This window comes from Serinus canaria, chromosome 3, assembly GCF_022539315.1.
Source record: "Serinus canaria isolate serCan28SL12 chromosome 3, serCan2020, whole genome shotgun sequence".
In the NCBI taxonomy this organism is placed as follows: domain Eukaryota; kingdom Metazoa; phylum Chordata; class Aves; order Passeriformes; family Fringillidae; genus Serinus; species Serinus canaria.
In genome coordinates, this window is record NC_066316.1 from 44259755 (window position 1) to 44280235 (window position 20481).

Consider the following 20481-nt stretch of genomic DNA (forward strand, 5'->3'; position numbering starts at 1 on the left):
TAGACAAGATTTTTTAGAGTCTAATTAAGAGACTAAAAATACTGCCAAGTCTGTATTGTGAACTCCCACTAGAAGAAGTTGAATTATTATCCAGACTCTACCTTCTGTACCAGCATCCCCTTTCTCCACTTTGAAGTTGAATAGATGGGCTCTTTTACACTGCTCACTAACCTAGGACCTCACAGCATCTGCCACAAAAACTGCTGTGCCAAATCCCAGCAGACATCCATCCAGCCTTATATCCCACTGTCAGTGTTCAGCATGCAATGGAGAGGCCTTGGCCTTGCTCTGTTCCATGCTGAATCAACATCAAGATTTCAGAACTTTTGTTGTTGTTCTTTAGTACTATTTCCAAAAGCCAAATAAAACTGCTCTGGAATTGATTCTCAGAACAATTCAAAAGCAGAAAAACTACAGAGTGATGTTTCCACAGGTAAATCTTTCCCATTCTATTTCCCACTAAATATTTTAGTTTTAAGTATGCAAACACTCATTTTCTTTAAGATGGTTAAGTTCCACCATTATTTAAATGAAAGCAGCTGCAAGATTATCAATTACTTAAGCTGAACATTAACCTATTAAGAGAAGCTTCCATCAGCTTGGGCTCAGAATGACTTAAAATCCCAAGCAATGAGCCATTAGATACATTCTTCATTTTTTCACTGAAGTTACCTGTGGCACCTCTTATAACAACCATAACTGAGTTGATGGCAAGGTTTAGGAATATGATTTGTTTGCTAAAGAGCAGCAAATCTAGTGCCTTATATAACATCTGAAGAAACTTTTAAGTCAAACACACTGTTCAATCAAAATACCAATTTAGTTTTCCTTTATGCTGGTGAACACCATTTATCCAGAGGCTCTGCATGTCCTCATAGGTCATTACATAGCCAAGAATTACTAACTCTCCAAGACAGCAGAGATACATGAGACAGACGCATGTTTATAACACTATAGCAAATTCCTGCTTACACTCCCCTTTTTCCCTTGTTCTCCATCCATCCTTTGATTATTCTTCAGCCTTAATTCCAAGCCTTCCAGTATAAAGTTCATAGGTCTAATATGCTTGTAGACTGTAGATGAGGCACTGTTTACACAGATTTTTTTTTTTAAGACATCACTTTTAATAAGAAGCAGAACCATTCCATTAAATCAAAGTTAAAGAAAAATAAAACTAAGGACACAAGTCTATGAGGTGACTTGACTCAGAATAGCATAAAATAGCTTGAATGAAAAAAAAAAAAAACAACTAAAAATAAGCTACTCAAATCAAATATATTTTTAATTAGTTTATGTTTTAAAATGAGTGAAGCTTTTCCTTATGAAACATCCACATGGGAACAATGTTAATGTAACAGATGCTTCAGAAATAATATCCTATTGCTTTTAGAACATCACTGCAGTGGTCTATATTCAGAAGATTGTCTGTCTTCTCTGTCTCAAGAGTTATGTAATTTTACTTTTAAAACCACTAAAAATGAAAAAAAAAAAAAAAGCTTACCTTGACAAAGCATTTTTTTGCTTGTTAGTAAAGATTTCTACTTCCTATGGAAAAATAGGAATAACACTAAAATTTCAGGGAAATAGATTCATATGTGTTTCTCTGAACTTGCACTATTTTAAAAAAGGGAGATAAATGAGAAGTACAGGGAAAAATACTACGGCTATTATTAATTTATAAGGATAATTCCAATATGAGCATAAATATTCTCTGATTCAGCAAAATTTAAGAGAAAACATTGCTGACCTCAAAGTCAATAGTGGCAATTTAGACAAGCAATCATAGTTGCCACTGAGGACCAAAGCTGTTTATCTTCCATTCTATTTTTGTGCACTTTTAGGCCAACATTTCAGTGTCAGATTGTATCATATCATATACATCACTCTTACCTGCAACTGCTTGTGCAAGACAATTACAGCTCTACATTTTCTGATTTCGAAGACAAGAAAAAAACATAAATTTTGTAGTTTGTGAAGGGGGTGAAAAAAAGGAAAAAAAAAGCTACATATCACATTCCGTTATAAACCCTAAAAGTGGGGTTTTTAGGGTTTATAAACCTAAAAAGGTATGGAGGAGGAGAGGAAGCTTTCCAATCCAAAGGCCACACTACCACTACCTACATTGCTTTTGAACTCTTACTTATTCAAAGCTGCACCTTGGTTGCATGACTTAGCCCAGGACTTCTCAGTAGAACCTGAGACAAAAACACAAAGCCTACCTGTTAATCCACAGCAAAACCTACAAAAACATGAAAGCAAGCAGCCCTCCCTCAGCTGCTGAGGTTCATTTAATTCCCTACAGCAGCTGTCAGCAGTACTTCTGTCAGTTCTGAGTCTACTAAGTCCAGTCTGTACAGTACCTCGTGTCACATTGTTCATGGTAAGCTCCTACTGAAGCTTTCTTGGGCTCTGGTATTTGTAAGGACTGGCTTCCACACAATTCTCTGAGATCTGACCATACTTGTACTTTCATTGGTAACGATTTTCACCTCAGTATCAGCTTCAGGAAGCTTGCACAGGATTCTCAGCCACCAATTTTCATGAAAAGGGTGAAAGTGCTGCTCAACCTCCGCCTGTCTGTCAGGCTTGACTGAGAACCAGCAACTGATCAAAGTTTGGGAGAGATACAGGAAAAAGTCAACAAGGGCAGATGCAGAGTACAAAGTTGTGCCATTAGAAGACACGACTAAAGATGCAGAGGTGTGTGTCCTGCTGAGCTGGCCATGGAAAGACCACTGACAGGCAGTCTGCTGACCCTGCTCAGATTTTAACCACCTCAGCAGCAGTCAACAGCTCTTGAAGTTTTTCAAAACCCCAAACTACAAAGATGAACATGCACCTCTTCTTCCCATGAGACTGATTCTCAATAAAATGTCAAATTAGGCTGTTAATTATATTTGCTTCATTATAAGGAGATGAAAAGAGAGATCATTTAGCTTGATTTTGTCAACAAACACAGTCTTGCTAAACATATTTCTATTGATGAGTCCCCAATCAACTACTAAATTTGCCATTTTCAGTGAAATTTGACATAATATTCAGTCCCCAAAGTGATTAAGTCTCCACATTTCATGCAATTGGAGTGGACAAAGAAAAGACTCATTAGTGCCTGCACTGAGAACACAGCAGTGTAGGCTTACTTGCAATATCAGGCACCAGAGCAGCTCCACTGGATACAGCTAAAATAAGTGAGCTCCACAGAAGGCTGGGCTTGGTATCTTCTGCTAGCAATGCAGCTTTTTTCTTTTTTCTTCCTGAATAAATCAATGAATGGAACTAAGTAGGCCAAGCAGAAGTTATTTAGAATATTCTCAAATAATCCACTTCATAAGATAAGCAACACTCCTCCAAAATAAAAAACCCCACACATTTTTATCTCTGCCTATTCCTGTGATTTTGCAATCATATTCCTGAGGTTTAACACTTTTTTCTTCTCTGCCACTTTGCGAATGATACAAACACACACTACGGAAGGAATTAACTCAATATAAAGATTTGTATTCACAGAATGCTGACACACACAGAAAAAGAATAAACCAAAGAGCAAAAGCAGCTCTCTCCCCCTTTTAATCTACTTCACTTAAAGTAATCTCTTACAGCTCATCTGCATTACATGTTTTGCTGCAAGCAGAGCTACCTGACCTCCCTGCAGTACCTACTTCACCCCAGAGCTACAAATTACCAAGATTTGCACCCCTGGTCTCTGCAGCACTCCGTGAGGCAGGCAAGCTTTTAGACAAGATTTACAGATTCAAAGAACAAAACCTCTGCAGGCAGAGGTTTCTGTTTGTTTTACATCACCAGCATTCCTTAGAAGAAATAGGGCAGCAGGGTTCTTCTGAATTGCCAAGTGGCAGTAGTAACAGTGGTGGAGGGATGATACCCTAACATACCTAATTATACAATACTTGCACATTTCTAGACAAAACTGGGAACAATGGCCAAAGCATCAGTAGAAAAGTCAAAAGAAACAAACACAGCACAAACTGATGTCTCCTTTTCTTTTTTTATTTTGTGGAGGGAAGGGGTGGGGTTGTGGCAGGGCAGGGGAAGCAGAGTATAGCACCTTTACCTGATGAAAACTGGCCAGAAATCCCTGCTGCCATGAAACAAAAGTCTGCTCCCAGGGAAGGCTACTTGCTCTCTTTCTGGCTGTTCCACTCAGTGGGCAATTTAGAGGTTAACTGTTGAAAACCTTGATTCAGCCAACTCTGGCAGAACTGGTCCTCTTTGCCCCCTGCTGCAATTACAATTCCAGTGCTACTCATCAGTAGTTCACAATGTCTCAAACATCTGTCTAAAGAATAACTGAAAACCCTTAAAAAACCTCAGTTAATTGGGAAAATAACATCAGCTTACTTTGTGTCCATCAAAAGTTACAGGACTGTTTTATGTTGGGGGGGGCTATCCATGAAAAACCACATCATACTAAGATCTTACAGATGAAGGGTGGGGGACAACTGGCATTTGAGGCAGGACTGCACATCTACTGCCAATGCCAAACCTGATCCTCTGAGTTTTAATTTCCAAGGCCCCCAGTCTGTAAGTCTTTACATACCTACAAAAGATGAAATAACTCTGTGACCAAGCATGCTACTCCCTGACAGACAGGACTACCAGATTTCAGACAAAATCCTTTCTTAAGGAAGTCTCATATTTTAGCAAAACTTCACCTCATAGCTTGTTCCCATATTTTGGATCCATTAGGCCAGTGCCTGAAGAAGTACACGCTGTGCCTCAGGACAACAGATGGCATACAAGCAGACTCTAGAAAATGCTGGGTTTTAATCTGTTGCATAATTGTTCACTAGTAGAAGACTGACTCTCACAAATCCAAATGGGCCAATTTTTAGCTGCCACCCCCCCCCCCCCCGAAATGTAACAGGAATAACATCTTAAAGGGCACTAGCATCACTAAAGTAGCAGACGATTACACAGAATGTGTGGGGCTTTCTGATTAGTTCCTGTAGCTGAAGCCTGACACTGAGTAACTTCCTACTCAATAAGATTTGTGCCATCAATTAAAACACACAATTAGCATGAATCCACCTGGAGTGCTAAAAGCAGGTCTGTCTGTTCCTTCTCAAGTTTCTGAGGTCATTTTATAATTAGCATTCATCTAAGACTTTTACAAAAAATTAACTAAGCTTCCTACTCACGAACTTTCTTTGGATAGCACTTGTTTGTAACCAGTTAGACAAGGATTTCAATTAAACCTTAAAGCATGTCCCTGCACAAATCTTATTCAGAAGTGTGAATAATAGTCTCATTAACTGATGAACAAAAAAAAAAAAAAAAAAAAAAAGCAGGAAGCCACCGAAGTCAGGACACTAAAACAAAGGCCTTTGGTCTCAGGATTGATCCTATTTATTTTTTTCCAATTACTGAGTACTGCCTACAAGAAGTGTAGTCTATCTTCTGTGACACCAAGGTAAATGTGATCATGAACACAGAGAAGGCCTGAATCCTGCACAGGGAGAGACACAACTGAGGGCCAAGAATGCAGGCAAACTACAGGTCTTTCACAAGGGGTAGTTAAAAGGAAGACTTTATTACAGAAGGTATTTCCAAGAGAGGAAGAAAAGTAGATGGAATGAGTGAATACTGGAACACTGTTTGCATTTAAAGGCACCTGACCTACAGATAAAAAACCAAACTGTTTTCTAGAAATGATTTCTAATTTCTAGAACTGTTTTCTATTTTCCACTAGAAGTCAGAAGCACCTGAAGAGCTCAAGAAAGCAAAGGTTTAAAACAGGCACCTTTGATCTCTATGGTTACATGCTGAAGATGTACTTGAAGGAGGAGAAAGACCCTTTTGACTGAAAGGCTTAAGAATTAAAGGGCATAAACCAGGTGCAACTAAGGCTGGGCTAGAAATGAGAACACAATTTTAATCAGGACAACAAGCCTCTAGAACAGCCTCTTCCTACGACTGCTAGGAATCCAAGTGAACGGACAAAAAGCCACCCCAAGCCCTCACTAAATAAATGTAGGCTGCCCACCTGCCATTTTATGACAGAAACCAAGAATTGCTTAATAGAAATAGTAAGCAGAATTGATGGCTGGAAGTGTCTATTCCAATCTTGTGCGAGTCAATGACGCCAAGGTAAATAATCACTAAAACAGGTTATCAACTTTTTGACAGATTTCCATTTGAATGTGTGGTGATGATTATTTGGGAGGGTAATTAAACTCCTCAAAAAACAGAATTGCTGTTCACTGTTTTTGACCTCTACCGGTAGCTAATTCTGCAACTGTTGAGATAGCACACGACTATTGTACAAGACTATACAGAAATAGTCTTGTACACAAATTAGGCATTTTTATGCCTAATACAAATTAGGCATTTTTATGTCACAGCTATTGCAAAACATTGCCCCATGATAAGACTTACTTTTTATTCACACCAGGGATTCCAGGTGATAGGTAGTAAAGAGCAGCTGGAGTAGTAAGCAAGGAAAAAAAATTACTCAAGTGAAACAAGACTGGCTTTATCAGGCACTGCCAGATCCTCTTAAGTAGTTTCATATTCAAGAAGCCTTTTAATAAATTTAATACATTTTAAAACATTTCCTTCTCTTGTATACAAGGTCACTAATGTTCCTAAAATACTCTGAATAATAAAAAAAAAACACAACACAGAAGACATCTGAGGTCCTTTGGCTCATCCTTCTTTCTTCTGTCAAGGCAGCCATACCTACACCTTGCACATTTTGTGGTACTTTGAAGGCTGAGAGACAGATTCTTCCTTAAAAACTATGCAAGAATTGGGCCTACAAAAAGACAACACATGTACAGTACTGAGCATTTTCCTACAGATGACATATGTTCTCATTTTAGAGGAGGCATCATTATTCCTCTCCTCAGCGTGAGTACATTACTCAATTGTAACTTTACAATAGCATTTATTTACAACTAAATAAACCCTGCACAGAAACCATACATTTGCTCTTTCAGTATTAAAAAAATCCACTTCTTAAAAATCCTAGTTATCCTAACATTATCCAATGCAGCATGGTACAGTAATGAACATCAACTCCAATAATAACTGCTTGCAACAGAGAAACTCTGAAGAGCAAAGCTGCTTCTCTCCTTCCTCAACTTCCAAGTGGTGCATTCCTCCCCCTCCTCAGGGCTGCTCTACCTCAGGAATTCCCATCGGGCCTTTCTGCAATGAGTTGGGCAGTGAAGTGTCCCTTGACTGGACCAGGAACCAGCCCCACCATGGTTAAGGTAAGGGCAACACCGACCATGGGAAGAAACTCCTGTCACCTGACCAAGGAGGGAACGACAGCAGCAGCAATCAGTCATCCCCTGACAAGCCTGGAACATTCCTTACCTGAACTCTACCCTAAGTGGAACAGACTCCACAGTTAGGGGATTTTTGAAAATTCCAGCAATTACCAACCAAGACTGTGCTCAGGGTGGAAATTTATGGATGACTCAAGCCAAACATCTAAAGAACCCTAAAAACTGGTCCTGAGTGAAGCCCTTTGGCTCCCCTGGACCCCAGCAGGCTATGGAGGATGTCAGTGACTCCCTGAGTAGGACGTCTCTCGGAGCTCATAGACGCTCCAGTTTGCAAAGTTCTGAGGATCAGCACCCAGAACTGATGACAGTGCCTGGGCTGAAACCTTCTGTTTCTTGAGACTCAACCCTTTCCCACTGAGAAATGCCAAAATATTTGAACTGTTTCACTGAAATCCAGGGGGACTTTTAACAGATTTACTTCTAAACATTGATACCCATATATCCCTGTATACAAATATATCTCTTTGTGTCAGTGAGCACGCATGTGTGGACTGACTTAGATACTCTTCTGCCAGTACAGCATGAATGTTGCTGTCTAGGATGTACAACCAAGTCACTGTAGCAATTATAGTAAATCCTATCACTTTGTAAATGTTAAATTAGTCAATGATTAAGTGCTGCTAAATCCTTTAGATATTGATCGTTGGCCAAGTCTGAGACTAAGACTGGACCTAGCTGCACCTTAGCTCCATGAGGAGTTTAGAAAGTAAGAAAGTAATTCCACTCTGAATCTCATGACTCAACAGGAGTCTCCCTTACCCTTTTTGCATCTTCAGCCTCTGTGTAAATCATTCTAAATGAATTCTGCATTGGTTCTCCCTTTCTCAGTCCACGAGGAAGAAGTCCCCCACCCCATCCCACTGCAGGGGTGGGGGGACAGCAGGAAATGAGTGAGTTGGCTGCAAGGTGCTTAGTTCTGAGCTCAGGTTAAATCCAGGTGATAGCTGGTTTTGCTACCACCTTTGATAGTGATTCTTTAAGCAAGCTAAACCACTCATTTGTGACAAATTGGCATATTTGACTGGATGTCAAATAGAAGCACAGATTACTTAAGAAAGCACAGAATAGTCCAAGTTCCAAATTCTCAGAAGAATGGGGTTGTGTTAACTGGCATGATTGTACAGCTGTGAATTGACAGCTAAAGGTGGCTGGAGCCAGATAAAGGATGGAAAAGGAATTATTTGCAAAATGCTAGGAACCTGGTTAGAAGCTGCTTATCAAGATAGCAAAAATAACAATAAAAGGGTACTATACCTAAAGGAAGAAATAAAACTCCTAAGGGCAACTGAACTAATACTGTCTTTGAAAATGGAGCAGCTGCAAAATCAGTTAAAGAAAGAAAATGAGAAAAAAAAGTTGGAGGAAAACATTAGATTTATGTTTATGTGGGCTTTCCATCCTCCTGACATAGGTTACAAAATTAATTGTATCCCCTGAAGAATGGGATGGGAACACAGGGGATGACCCTGATGACGGCAAACTGAGGAAAGCTGGTTCTTTGCTTCCCTCAGATTCCTCTGAACATGAGCTCAGACCTATCACTAAAGCAAATCCTGTTGGCTCTCAACAACTGACAAAATTCCACATAGATACAGGAGCACAAATTTCAATATTAGTGCAACAGGATGCTGAGAAGCTGGGTGTACAGCTTGGACAGCACAGAGTTAAAACCACTGCAGTGAATGGAGCAAGTGTTATTCACCAAACCACATATGTTAATTTATGGCTCTGGGCAAGAAGCAAATGTTGTCTATTTGCTTTGTAGTGGAAGATCACAATGGAACTATTTTGGGTTTTGATATTTTGAATATCCAAGCCTGGTGCCCGGGGGTCAGCAGTGAATGGTCCTTTGGCTCAAATCTAGCCCCTAAACCAGAGAGAAACCAGGGGGTACAATATGTGTCCCTGAACTCCCAACCCAAAGACTAAAAAAAAAATAAAAAATAATAACAGCAGTTTATTAACCTAGATTTCCTATAATTTCTCACTGTACTCACTTTTAGGAAAGGAAAATCAATTTATTAAATTGGTCATTGATCAAGTGCTGCTAATTCATTTAGATGCAAACCTCTGATGAAGTTGGAGACCAAGACTGGACTTGGCTGCACCTATGCTCCATCAGGAGTTTAAAAAGCAAGGGGATCCACCCTGAATATTGTGACTCGACCACCAGAGTCAACCCTTATTCTTTTGAGTCTTTGGTCTCTGTGTAAATCATTCTAAATTAATTCTAGCTGGAGTTTCCTTGGGACACTTCATCCATGCAGTAAGCAACAGAGAGAAACTTGATATACAAGTTTCTTAAGCTGCTCTTTTACAAATTTGTGTTACTCCTACTTTTGCTAATATCTTTACAGGTGATTATTTAAGTGACCTAAACCACTCATTCACACCAACACCAACTGAGAAACTTCTGGATTTTCTTTAGAAATGTTTGTTAGTGGAAAACACATTTACATGGGAAAGGCCATCACGAGATTCCACACTGCCACTTCTAACTCCAAATTAATCCTCTGAAGCTCCGAAACAGAATCGTGAGAGATGAACAAAATCAACCAGGCAATTCAAATGCACATCAGGCTAGAAGTTCAACAATTAGATCTCCCTTTCTTTTATAATTCTAGTGTGACCGCTGCGGATGTGATATGCAAAAGGCAGAATACAGACAGACACCTATACAACCCTGCAGCCTTCAGACCATGCAGTAGTGCAATTGCTTCTGGCATATCTGCACTATTAATTGCCACTGGCAATCAGCAGACTCTTGCTTTCTCACAGCTGTGCACACCCTGCAAGGGAAACAGGCACCAATTGCAGAGTGTGGGTCCATTAGTGAACAGGCTACTGGGTCACTGGGCAGCTCTAAGCACACCCCAAGTAAAAAAACACCACTATATGTTCACGTACAGTATTTTCTAATATCATCAAAGAGCACCTGTGGGCAGCTGACAAAAGTTTCTGTTCCAAGAGATGCCCGCTTCCTCAGGCATGAAGATTTGTGGCCTGAAAACTACACCTCATTTTATAAGGAGCACAAAGAAAGCCCTCAAGGATCGGATTTCACTTCTGCTGGATGATGCCCGGTCCTATGAATAGCTTTTTGCAGCACAGGGGTTTTAAATCCCGCCGAGGCAAACACGGCGCAGTGCGAAGAGCTATTCCTAGGACCGGGAATGACGCGACACGAGCGGGATCGGTGGGACTTTCTTCCCCACGTGCGTCGGTGGGAGCGGGAGGGCACCGGTGGCGCAGGAGGCGCTCGGAAGCGGGAGCTGCTGCCCCGCACCAGCGGCTCCGCACCCGCGGCAGCCCCGCACCGCCACCGCGCTCCGTGCCTCCGCTTCGGGCGGCGGAGCCTGCGCTGCTCTCCGCCGCTCCACCGTACGAGACGCTCCCTCCCCGCCCGACGAACCCCGCGGGCACAGCATGCCCCCGGGGCTCTCCTCGCCTCCCGCCCCCGTTACCTGCCCCGCCAGCCCCGACCTCTCCTCGCCTGGGGAGAGAGGGTGGAGGAACCCAGCCCGCCTGGATGCCCCAGGCATCCGCAGCCGCCCGCCCCTCTCCTACCTGCCGGCTGGCTCCCGGGGCAGCTCAGCAGCAGCCAGAGGTGCAGCGCGACCCCGACCACACAGGGGCACAGCAGCACCAGCCAGTTTCGCATTGGCCGCCGCAGCCGCCGGCCCCTTCCCCTTCGCGCCGGCCTCTCCCAGCGGCGCCGGCGCGACGGCCCGGCTCGGCCGCCCGCGGCTCCTCCCCGCTCGGCCGGGCCGGGCTCGGCTGCCCCGCGGCCGCCGGGAGCTGCAGTCCCGCCCCGGCCCGGGCGGGCGGCGGCGGCGCGGGCGGCGGCGGCGGCCGCCTACAGCCCCCACAATGCCGCGGGGCGCTGAGGGAGCGCGGCGGCTCCGCGCGTCTCACATGGCGGGGGAGCAGGCGAGGGGCCGTGGCGGCGGCGGCGGCGCGTCCCCCTCACGGAGGGCGTCTCTCCGAGACCGCCCGGCTGCCCCTGGCCGCGGGGGAAACCCTCCCCGCGTAATCGCTATTCGATAATCCGCTGAGTGCCCCTTCTCAAAAGTCGTTGCATTAGGAACAAAATAGCTTTCCAGAACAATCCTTTACTTATTCAATAAAGAGCAGAGAGCGTTTCGCCTTGGCAAAGACCTGCGGGGCTCGCAAACGGTGTGTTGAGTATTTTATTCCAGCAAGGAACATGTTCTTTGGCTGAAACTCCGGGGAGGGGTGGGGGAAGGATGTTGGAGGATCAAAGTGTCCTTAACTGCGGCTGGATCACGGCCAAGAATCCTTGAATTCGTTATGAAATGTCAATAATCCGAACTCAGCTTCACCTGTTAACTTCAGCCACCACTCTCAGAAACTGTATCCATAAGGACTGACTGCAGAGCTCTGTCCTGGCTAGCAGGGCTTGAATACGAGCAGATGAAGGAGAGCACACACAATGTTATCAGCACCTTGAGAATTTACTTGGGTCTCCTGCACACAGGTAACAAGGAGAAATTTGTTTCCTCAGACTGCCCCAGGATAAATAAATCTACCTGGAAAAGTGATGTGGACAAATAAGTAAAGGCTTCTCAGAATCAGAGGTTAACAGAACAGGTCAGGTTGGAAGGGACCACAGGGTCTGTTCCAACCTTCCTGCTCAGGCAGGGCCATCCTAGAGCATATGGCACAGGATTGAGTCCAGGTCGTTCTTGAACATCTCTGCAGAGGGAGACTCCACGATCTCTCCAGAAAATCTCTTCCAGTGTGCAGTCACGTGCACATTAAATAATTTCTTCCTCAAGTTCAGGTGAAACTTTTTGTACATAATTTTCTTCTTTTCGCTTCCTGTTAACGTATAAACTAGAAGATTATGTGTAATAGCTGTAAGGCCTAAATGAATGGCTGCTGGGGCTAGTCTATTAGAAACACATTTAATTAGTGACAAAACCTGATCTATATGAAGTAGAATGGAAATAAATTAATTTTTTTATACCCTAGCCATAAAAATGCCTACAGTCCTTTCAAACTGCTTAGTTAAGGTTAATTTTTCATCAAGTGTAGTGAGATACTAGAAGGCAAACCAGTGATTTTAACCTTTACATATTAGGTTTACAAGCAGAAGGAAAATGTCTTGAAAATACAGCAGTTTTAGTTTGCTGCATACTTAAAACATATTTAATATGCAACTGAGTACTTGTCAGCAGATAGTAGTACTAGGGGAAGAATTTACACAAAAAATGCTATGATTAATCACTATTTACATTTTAGCATGTTTAGTTGCAGAAATAAAAACCGGTCCATCTATTAATATTTCTTTATATTTGGCTACATTCCTTGTACCCAATATGTTAGGTTCTCCCCCCATGCCAGGTGATGTGATGGGGATTGATCTTATAAACATACCTGGGAGTGATTATTTCTTTGCAGGCAAAACAGAGCACCCAATCCTTTAATATCCTATTTTCCCTATGGCATTACCTACCTCAAAGATAAGTAACTGTATTATATACAAACCAGGAGAAACCTGTTTGTCCATATTATACAAACAGGATATCCATGTTAAAAGGATGATATATATGCATTTATGTTAGTCAGGTAGGAAATGGTTACTAGCACAGTTTAGTTGTAGAGGATTAGCCTTTCCTATTCCATTTTTCTGTTGCATCTCTACAATTTTTTTAAAGCCAAAGATTTTACCTAAGCTTCCCAATTTCATCACAGTCTCTATGATACTGTGTGCCCCTGTATGTAAATCACAAGATGATCAGACCCAACCATTAACCCAATTTCCAGAAGTTCCCATAAGTAAAGAAGTTTCAATTTGCATTCTTGAGGGCTTTTATGAGGATTAGCATTTTGGCAAAGCAAGCTGATATTGGAGTATCTAAACATGGCTTCAGGGCACTCAGTTTTAAGCATGCTTTTTAAAAATTGCCCATATAAAAATCAGATTTTTTTCCAAGATTTAAGAATCATGAATATATATGCTATGAATGATCTGGAATATAACTTTTAGATAATGTTAAATTGCTTTTCTGAAAAACTGAAAAATTCGAGTTTGGTTATGTTTTGATTTGGGTTGTAACAACTCTATAAAAATACACCATTTTCATTATTTTCTTTCTGAGCAGATTTTCTCTTCTGACAGTACAGGCTCAAGGGTGCCTCTGGCACACAAACTATAGTACAGGCACAACGTGTTGGGCACAGGCGCTGGAGACAGAGGAGACAGAAATTTTGTTGCCCGGGCTGCTTGCAAACTTAAGATGCTTCTGTTAAATTTGCAGAGTCCCTCTGGATAAACATCTTGTGTCTGACACAGAGAGGACGTGATGGATACCAGAGCTGCACTCATGTACCAAAGCTAGCCAGTCCATAGCATTCCGGGGTTTTCTTATGTTTGTTTGCCTAATTGTTGCCCCGAGTGAGAAGCTGGGATATTTTTAGGACAGCAGCAGCAGAACAGAAGAACAAGAAGCAGTGTGGAGCTGTGTATATTTTAGCAGAGTTCACCCCCAGGGAGTTGTGTTTTATTGATCTCTGCCTGCTCCATCTGAAAGCAGAGGAAGGTCTCGTGAGAGACTCTCTTTTGGGGGTATGGGGCTTAACTTTCTCTCCAGGTAGCAGTAACACTGACATATTACTTTTCACAAAATCTTTTTGCCTTTAGTTCTTTAAAGAAAAAGTAATAAAAGAGATTACAAATCAGTGCATGAAGGGCTTTATTAGTTTAAAGGGTTATAAATTTGCATCCCAAGAATGCGTTTTATTCTTTTTCCAGTGTTCATAATCTAAACAGATTTACTGTCCATATTGAGGATTTATCAATCCTTACCTTGCTTAGGGTCTTTACAAAGAATATATTTTGCTTATCTTCCCAAACAGAAGAAATGTCTTACTGCTTCTTTTTTCAGCTTTCTGATCCAATGAAATGCAGATGCAGAGGAGTTCCCAGATTCCTTTAGGAGTGTTACTCCATCCCAGGTGCAGGATGTGACATTTCACTTGTTAAATTTCATCCCATTAATCACTACCCAGTGTTACCGTCTATCTAGATTCTTCTGTAGAGCCTCCTACAGAGTCAACAGCACCTCCTAGTTTGGTGTCATCAGCAGATCTGTTAATGCTGTGCTCAGCTCCTGCATTGATAAACATATTGAGCACAACTGGCTCTAGACATGACCCCTGAGAAACTTCCCTGCTCACCAGCCAGATGTGGCCCCTTTCACTGCAGCCCTTTGAGCTCAGCCTGTCCTTCAGCCAGTCCTTCACCCAGTACATCATGAACCTGCTCATCCCACTGTCAGGCAACTTATCCAGAAGGGTGCTGTGAGAGACAGTACCAGAAGGCTCACTAAAATCCAGAAAAACTGCATCCACCTCCTTCTCTTCATCCAGCTGGCAGCAACCTTATCGCAAAAGCAGATCAAATTAGTTGAACAGAACTTTCCTTATGAGAACCCATATTGACTGTGTCTGATGACTGTATTATTCTTTAAATGCTTTTCAGTAGTACACAGTATAATCTTCTTCATTTTTCCACTTAACATGTTATGAATTAACTTCCAGTTAAGGAAGTTTTGTTTAAAATGATCTGTTTATTATTTTGCTGAGCCCTTTATTCTTTTAATAAGGTTTTGCACCTTCTTGTCTTTTGGAGGGGTAGCTTTAAGTTTTGCTGAATTAGATCACAGGTATCCAACCTTACTGATATAGCAATAACAAATTTTACAGCCTGAGTTGACTCCTTGACATCTTCATGACAATCAAAAGTAGAAATGGACTCAAAAACAACCCATATGGCAGCAGCTAAATCTTGACAAGCACATCTCAGAGAGCAAACAGGAATTTCTTGCAGAGATGTGGAACATCAAATATCCAATAATCAGGCAGCAGCCAGCTGGTGGGGTTAGCTACTCCATGTGCAGTTAGAATACACTTATTTTTAACAAGTGGCACAAAGACTTCAGGATGCATGTACAGAAGAGCATAAGGTTTGTAGAGAGTCCTGCAGAGACCTACAACAGCAAATAGACTTTTTAATCACATGCCTGGTAAAGAGATAAGATGGTGGGGGATTGTAAAGCAAATTTGCCACAATATTTTGTATTATTTAATTATCTATCACTGGAAAGATAATATTCAGGCTGTATTTAATTTAAAATAATTTACATAATCTCTTGTTATTTTTCCATCATGGTGCTTACCTTACCCTAGGATGGATGTGCTCTGCTGGAGAAAGCACCAGGTGGCTGCTTCATTTGTTGCAGCAAGTGTGAGGTCAGTGAGGTAGGAGCAAAAAATAGGGGTTGCAAGGCTAAGGGTCATTGCTGCCTGGGAGAACTGACAAGACCAGGAAAATCACAAAGCTAAATCTTTCATGTTACTTTTTTCCCCCCAGTAGTTTCTATGTGTTTGTTGTGCAAAAGACATTCCAGTTTGTAGAGCTGAGGACTGAGAGCTGATGGCTGAGCAAGTGGGAACATTGTGTGAGATGTTAAAAGAGCTAACTCTGGAGCAGCAGGTACTCACAATCTGTCCAGGCTCAGCTTCCCACTGTAAGATGCAAATAGTTCCACCCTCATATTCCTCCAGGATACTGTGGAGATGCTTTGTGAAGCAACCTATGATGAGCACCACAGAGGAGCTCATCAGGGAACAGTTCTACATGGAAAGCAGAATTTGTGAGTAAATCAGGCCTGGGGCTACACAATGAATAACACCAAAATAGTACTGACTAACTGCTCATTAACTGAGCACTGCCTATGCTGTGCCTTGTGGGAATTCCTGCAGTGGCGATCTGGGATAGTAGTACATACAAATGAAAGAAGCAAATGGAACATGCATAAAGACATTTCGTAAACAAGTGCTTAACTTGGCCTCTTTAATGATCTTTTAATGTACTTTTTTTCATTTATCCAGATTCTGTTTAGAAATTCACAACTCTGTTACAAGTATTTGTTTAGCTGGTATGCACAGAACTGTAAAGAAATGTAATCACTTTTATGGCCTTCTAATTTCTATTTCATAGTGGCTTTTTGTAGTAATTTTCCAGAGTGTAAAGCAAACTCTCAATACAAAAACAGCATGTGAAGGGTGAGAAAGAGGACATCAGAAAGGCTGTTATCTATAACATTCTTTATGTTCTCAAAGTTTCCGTAAAGGAATTTTTTCTCGAGAATCTTAGCACCTGAAGTTTTGTCACTTGATCTTTTAAGGGTATGACTGACATGTTCATATCAGCACTGCAGATATATATATATATATATATATATATATATATATATATATATATTAGGATTCTATTTGTGTGTGTTCTGTTCTGATAAGTAGGATAAAAGCTGGTATGCTCTCAGACAAGAATCTACCATAGCGAATCATTTTTGCAATGAGAAAGTATGGATAAGAAGTCTTGTGAACCACACTTGCCAGAGACAGATTGGTACACAGTCAGTCACTGTACACTTCAGAGTTACTGCTACTTGAAAGGTTTTTAAAAAGTCACAATGGTTCTTCTCTAGAAAGTATGAGTTATTCCTTCCTTTTGCTGAAAATCTGTGCATGTCTGTAGAGTATGCCATGAAGAGAGTGAAGGGCTCAAGGATGCCACCTAAAGCTCAAAAACACAAGAGGGTACAGTACAGTGAGAAGCTACACAACAAATACATTTTGTGGAAAGGGTTATCTTTTGAAACACATCCCTATGCCATGCCTAGTGTATTTTCCCTAAAATGCCATTCTTAGCATAAGCAGTGGCCTAAACTCTGTTCTGGCTGTATTATTATGCTGTAGCATATGAGGAAGTATTTGGTCCAGACTCCAGTAATTGGAGAACAGCCCCCAACCCCAAAATAAAAAAAACCCAACAGGCAGGAGTGAAGTTTGAGTGTGAAGGAACAGAGCAGCCGTCAGTGAGAGCTGTTGGGTGCTCTCTGGGTTGGGGACTCACTCTGGCCTAAAGCTGAGCCTTTCTGCTGTTAGCAGCCACCACACCTGCCCCAGGGAGCAAAGGGCACAACTGGGGTCTCAGCAGCACTGAGGAACAGGGATCTGAGTTAATCTGGAAAATGAGCTCCAGCTGATACACACAACGGCTTCCCCAGCTTTTGAAGGCATATTTAGCCAGACACCTGACCTATTTAGCCAAATAATGTATTTGTCTTTTGTGTCTTCCTAAACTGAGCAGTCTGGAACTGAAGCATGAGCTCTAACTGCACCCTAGCAGTGCAGCACTGCCCCAGTGCCAGGTGAAATCTTACACACTGCAGCTCACAAAAACAGCAGTGCTGACTCTCTGTTTCAGACAGTTTGTGTATTAATTCAGAATCCCCCTTTTGGTCATTGCTAGTTGGTGTTGGTACTTTTTCATCTCCGTCGGCTGCTTATCGCTTTATCAGTAGGTGGCAGTAATAGACAAGCCTGTGCAGTTTCTGCTTGTAAGAGGAATTTGGGAAAGGAAAGACCCAATTTTAGGGTAGAGCTGCTCATTTTGTTTGTTCACAAGTGTGAGTGGTGTAAATGTACTTGACAGACTCAGAAGTATATCTTTCTCTAACAGACAGAAAAGTTGTTCTCATCCCAGTTCTGGTATTTATGGCTGTACTTAATTTAATAGTGCTATAAAGCTGGATTCAGTTAGATGCAAATGTACATTATTTACCTAAAGATTAAATGTGCAGATGCATGTAAAATTTTATGTAACACTTTTTCTGGTAAGTTTGCTCACTATTTTTCACACATTACTATTTAAGTTAGTCTAATGACTTTAAGTATTCATTTTCAGTAAAAGAAGCCTGTATTTCTTACTCCTCCCCCAAATTTTCTTCAGTCTCCTTGAAGAAACAAATCCATAGTCTGATGCAGACCCAAAGGACAGCCATAAATATGGCATTTTCCAGGAAAATTATATATACAGATTTTTATCCCTATATAATGAAGATATAGGAAAAACTGTATAATCAGGTGCTCTGAAAGCATGTATTTTGTTACTCCTTTGATATCAGAAATCCAACTGAGTAAATGACTGCCTTATTGAAGTTTAGGCTTTAATATGCACCTTTACAGACTGTTGTTCCCAAAGTGTTCTTTCCTTCTGTTGGAGCTTATCCTGCTGTAAGTCACTGCAAAAATGCCTGGTTACAACATCCTTATGAATAATTGTTTACCTTAGTGCCACTGACAGCAAAGGTTGTATTTATTGGTGTGATGTAGAATAGCTTAGTTTAAACTTCCCTCCATATTTTTCACCTCCTTTGGCCATAATTTCATAGAGGTTAGCTTAAAAATTTTGCCTATCAGCACCAGCCAAGCACCCTGCCACTAATTTAATACATGATATAGGAAGCAAAGAAGGGGAAATTAGTATGTAATAGAGAGGAGGAAAATAGTTTTTAGGGTTGAAATGGTGGCATCTTAAATTCAAAAGCAGGGAGATTAATCTCATGGAGGCAAAACAGCCAGTCCCACATGTGCTGCTGAGACATTACATTTTACCACCAAACTATTGGGAACTCTCATTTCATCAGAGCAGCAAGAATTGGGATATGAAGAAAGGATTACTCCTAACATATCAAAAATCCAATTTTGTTCTGAAGTTCTCATTCTGTAAGATGACAGCCCCAACTCACACAGTTAAGAGAGAGCAGCCATTACTTTCTGGGCCTGAACTACAAGTAAACAAGCCTAATGGCATATGAGATGAAACTGAGAGAGAGAGCAGTACAGCATTTGGATGGCAGCAGGTCTGGTTCTGTTTTCATTAAAATTGGTAGGAATCAAATCAGACCGTTTGATGAAAATATAAACTCATTGCTTCAGCATACAAGAAACCATTCTGTTAGATAAATCCATGTTTTGGAGAGGTTTTTTCTGTCATTCTATAGTTGATGATGTAATATGTATTAATTATTTGGAAAAATGTACAAAATCATTTGGAAATTTTTGTGTAAATCTGAGGCAAGATGCTTAAGCATGAAACTCAAGTATCAATAGTGGATTATCCAAACCGCCTCAGAGGTCAAAGCAGCACAAAATATAACAATGACAAAGACATCTTATGGTTTGCTGGAAGAAAATATATTCTTTTAAATGTTGATTTGTAGATCAAGCTGGCATTAAAAAAAAAAGTGAACCAGATGACGCCATTCTCTTTCAGAGAGTCAATTTTTTGATGGTGTTCTTAAGGAAAGTAATATATTTGTATGCAATCCAAAGCTGTTACAATTCTATTTGAAGTGCTGATCTTCCAAGTTCGCCTCACCCTCTTCCCCTTCAAATTACTAATTTGCCAAGAGTATATCTTCATTCAAGGAACTGGTAAATAAGGCCCAAAAATATCAGAGAAAGATGTTCTTTTTTCCAGTAAGGAATTATGCTTCTACAGTTTTACTTCTTCAAACACATTATAGACCGTCTAACATAAATATGTATTTTATGGTATTTCATGTGTTTCTTTTTTTATAAATTAGAAGCATGAAATCATCTTCATAGATGCATTTTTTTTAACCTAATGAAATGTATTAAATGATGAAAGAAACCACAAACATGGGAACCAGCTATTTAACACATAACTCCAACACATTCACAGCTCCTTGAAGAAAGATTTTGGAGAAAAAAACCAGAAGATCAAAAGAATTACATTCTTCCCTTGTGAATAATAATTCTGGATTTTTGTAAATGCATCTCTTAGAACCAGAGACCCTCAAAAGCACTGAAATGTTTCAATCTCAGGATATCAGACACTAACCCTAATTGGAAACAGAAAGCAAGCTGTTTGCAATACTGTAATAAGCCGTGGCAATTTTGTTATTTTAGATGGGAATGTTAATGATGAGCCACAAATGCAAGTTGTTACAAAGCCTTTGAGAATAAAGCTGTATGCCCTATATTCTCCTCCCATGCTGTTCCAGTTAAAACCATACATGTGGAAGGACAAATGAAAATGTTGCCATGGTGATCAGGGCAGTTACCAAATCATGTACGCTGTAGGAAGGATTCCCTAAAGAACCTTATTAAGCATTTTGTTGCTCTTTTTAAATAAATATTTTCAGAAAGCCTTTTTAAATTTCGCTGTCAATAAAATAACTACTTTGTTAGCTAAACCCTATTTCTCTATCCTCAAAATAAAAACACACCATACATTAAGAAATATTTTTGTTAAAAGTTAGGAATG

General features: G+C 40.9%; 1 protein-coding gene across 2 annotated transcripts in view; it reads right to left on the minus strand.

Moving 5' to 3' along the window:
- The window catches only part of B3GALNT2 (beta-1,3-N-acetylgalactosaminyltransferase 2), a 28938-nt gene extending 17882 nt beyond the window's left edge, over positions 1 to 11056 (minus strand). Inside the window, exon 1 of one of the 2 annotated variants that reach the window (XM_030235520.2) lies at positions 10881 to 11056. In XM_030235520.2, the coding sequence (XP_030091380.1) occupies positions 10881 to 10974 (94 nt within the window). In that variant the 5' untranslated portion in view covers positions 10975 to 11056. The remainder of the gene's footprint in view (positions 1 to 10880) is intronic. The other variant, XM_030235519.2, reaches the window with a different exon arrangement.
- Positions 11057 to 20481: the final 9425 nt, after the last annotated feature.